The sequence below is a fragment of the Rattus rattus genome, chromosome 1 (assembly GCF_011064425.1).
Source record: "Rattus rattus isolate New Zealand chromosome 1, Rrattus_CSIRO_v1, whole genome shotgun sequence".
NCBI classification, from domain to species: Eukaryota; Metazoa; Chordata; class Mammalia; order Rodentia; family Muridae; genus Rattus; species Rattus rattus.
In genome coordinates, this window is record NC_046154.1 from 2727636 (window position 1) to 2731098 (window position 3463).

The 3463-nt window shown below is 48.6% G+C and overlaps 1 protein-coding gene across 3 annotated transcripts; it reads left to right on the forward strand.

Moving 5' to 3' along the window:
• Window positions 1-347: 347 nt before the first annotated feature.
• LOC116885815 (olfactory receptor 13C7-like) lies at window positions 348-3151 on the forward strand. 3 transcript variants are annotated; one of them, XM_032887159.1, is made up of 2 exons: window positions 348-1284; window positions 3126-3151. In XM_032887159.1, exons 1-2 carry the CDS (start codon window positions 348-350, stop codon window positions 3149-3151), a joined length of 963 nt encoding a protein of 320 aa, XP_032743050.1. The 3 variants fall into 3 exon arrangements, with proteins under 3 accessions (XP_032743050.1, XP_032743062.1, XP_032743057.1); XM_032887171.1 differs by lacking the exon at window positions 3126-3151 and adding an exon at window positions 2631-2633 and having other exon boundaries at window positions 348-1268; XM_032887166.1 differs by lacking the exon at window positions 3126-3151 and having other exon boundaries at window positions 348-1307.
• Window positions 3152-3463: the final 312 nt, after the last annotated feature.

Consider the following 3463-nt stretch of genomic DNA (forward strand, 5'->3'; position numbering starts at 1 on the left):
TTCAAGTAAAATATATTTCTTGCCACAGCTGAGTAAAATGAACGGCCCACAGATGGTCCGACCTCAGCTAAACCTGGGATACCTGTTTTAAATGTGATTAGCAAAATTAAATTTACTCAGGTGGCATGTCAAACATCTGTGTGAGGGTCAGACGCCACCAAGCAGGTGCTGTTCAGAGTCTGTGACTTTGACTCAGAACAACACGGACAATCACTTCCCACAGATAGGCGATCAGCGCTCTGAGCCAACTGTCCTCATGGAGCTCCTTCTCACACGCTCCCTTGGCATTGTAGGCATCAAAGAGACCTGATAGCAACCTTCTGAGATCCTACACTATAGGAGGAAACATGGACAGATCCAACGAGACTTCCCTTGTGTCCCACTTCATTCTCCTGGGCCTCTCCGCCCACCCAACGCTGGAGAAAACCTTCTTCGTGCTCATCCTGCTGATGTACCTGGTGATCCTGCTGGGCAACGGGGTCCTCATCCTGGTGACCATCGTCGACTCCCACCTGCACACGCCCATGTACTTCTTCCTGGGGAACCTCTCCTTCCTGGACATCTGCTACACCACCTCTTCGGTCCCCCTCATTCTGGACAGCTTCCTGACCCCCAGGAAGACCATCTCCTTCTCAGGCTGTGCCGTGCAGATGTTTCTGTCTTTCGCCATGGGAGCCACGGAGTGTGTGCTCCTGGGCATGATGGCGTTTGATCGCTATGTGGCCATCTGCAACCCCCTTAGGTACCCAGTGGTCATGAGCAAGGCTGCCTATGTCCCCATGGCTGCCGGCTCCTGGGCAGGGGGAAGCATCACTGCCACAGTTCAGACATCTTTAGCAATGAGGCTGCCATTCTGTGGGGACAACATCATCAACCACTTCACTTGTGAGATCCTGGCTGTCCTGAAACTGGCCTGTGCCGACATCTCCATCAATATCATCAGCATGGGGGTGGCAAATGCAATGTTTTTGGGGGTCCCAGTCCTGTTCATCTTTGTCTCCTACATCTTCATCCTCTCCACCATCCTGAGGATCCCCTCTGCTGAGGGGAGGAAGAAGGCCTTCTCCACCTGCTCTGCCCACCTCACCGTGGTGATTATCTTCTATGGGACCATCCTCTTCATGTACGGGAAGCCCAAGTCCAAGGACCCACTGGGGGCAGACAAGCAGGACCTTGCAGACAAGCTCATCTCCCTCTTCTATGGGGTGGTGACCCCCATGTTGAACCCCATCATCTACAGCCTGAGGAACAAGGATGTGAGGGCCGCTGTGAGGAACCTTCTACATCAGAAACACTTCAAGTGGTGATGGTGAATGGATCTTCATGGTCTTTGTCTCCCTGTATAATCTTAATTAAGGATTATACAAAAACAATCTCAATACTCAGAAGGGCTCTGTACGAATAGGTAATTCTCCTACCTCAATCTAGAAGAAATCCCTCAAATCTGAGAGTCATCTCATCTAACACTCTGGATTGTATACCTTGCTTTTAAAGATTTTTTAAAGATTACTGCTGTGTTCGTGTGTGAGTTACGTGTTCCAGATGAACGCAGGGATCCACAGAGGCCAGAAGAGAACATCAGGTTCCCCGGAAGTTACAGGAGTCACAGGGTGCTGACTGCCCGTGGGTCCTGGGAACTGAAGCAGGTCCTCTACAAGAACTGTGCTTTTAACCACTGAGTTGTCTCTCCAGCACCATGTCTCACACTTGTTCATGGATCCTAACCAGACAGAGGCCAGGAAAGGTGGCCAGGGAGAAGCTATAGCTCAGGTCTTCCGTTCAGCGGCCCCTCAGCTTCTCTACAAATATGTGGTCACTTTCCCCTCCTTCCCTCCCTGCCTCCCTTCCTTTCTTCTTCCTTCCTTCTTCCTTCCTTTCTGGGAACAGGGTCTCAGTGTGACGCTGTAGCTGGCCCCAGACTCAGGATCCTCCTGCCTCTGCCTATGTCCTTACCTTACATTAATTTGTACTTTGACATACCATATAGCAGAGTACCTGGTAACATTTACCTTTTCTCATGTCTAATGCAAATGCTTAATAAATGTCTTCTGCATTGGGCTCTTCCAGTGTTTGCATAATTAATCTCTGCTCCTCTATCAAGATCCTCGCCAGAAGTAAATTAGCCATTTGTTTCCTCAGTACAAGCAGGAGAGCAAGGAAGTTCTAACAAAACTGGTGCTGGGTTAAAACACTCATTCTTTTTTCCTCTTTCACGCGTTTTATTCATTCCTAGTTTTGTCCTTAGGTGGCACTGAACATCCTCTGTGAGTCATTAAACTAATAAGTAAACTGACATAAGCAGAATATTGACTTCAACCTCCCAAACAGGGGGGAGCTACCAATCAAATAAATGTTCTGAGAGAGAGAGAGAGAGAGAGAGAGAGAGAGAGAGAGAGAAAGAGAGAGAGATGCATGTGCACACACATGCACACACACACACAGATGCATGCGCACACACATGTACACACACACACACACACAGAGACAGAGCGAGAGAGAGAGACAGAGGCAGAGAGATGCATACACACACAAAGAGACAGACAGAGAGACAGACAGGGAACTCAAGGGCTTTATCGTTGTCACTGTGGGTGACATTTTCAGTGGAATACAGAGGCAGTCTATAGCAAGAGTAGAGGAAATTAGGTGTGGGACGCATGCCTATAATTCCAGCACTCAGGAGACAGAGATGGCAGGAACACAGCAAGCTTAAAGTCAAGGCCAGCCTAGGCTACTTTGCAAGACTCTGTTAACAAGAAAAGAGCCTAGGAGGACATAGGAATGGACACCAAGAACATTTTACCAGAAGTAAAAAGGCCCTATTTACCAAATGAAAGCCTATAGTATTCTGTAGAAAGTAGAGGGAACAATACAGAGATGAATTCTTGTTTCTGTAACAAAGTGTCCCTCTTTTCTTTTCCCTGTGGGCACATATGTGCTGTGGCAAGTGTGTCAAGGTCAGGGGACAACTTGAGGAACTCTGTCCCCTCCTTCCACCATGTAGGTACCTGGGATCAAACTCGGGTCATCAGGCTTTGTTGGCAGCACCGTAACCAGCTTAGCCATCTTGCCAGCCCCCAAAACAACTCAGGTTGTTTGTCTCGATTTCGGAGGGGGTGGGAGGGAACGTAAGAATATTCATTTGTTGAAGTAAATTAGAGGCACAGAAGAGACCGGGGTCGAGATTCTGAGCTACATCTGCCATGGAATTCAGCACAGACCCCAGCACCTTGCTCTGGAAATAGCTTGGTGAAGACAGATCTTTACAGAAAGAAGAAAGTGGAGTTGGGGGCTTAGCTCAGGGGCAGAATGCTTGCCCGGCATGCTGTCTCATCCGTGGACTTAGGCTGGCCTCAAAGCCACCATCCTGCCACAGTCTCCCAAGGGTGGGGTTACAGGTCAACACCCATGCCCAGTGTTCTTTATTTATCTTAATAACCCCGAGTTTAATTAGAGTTACTAAGAT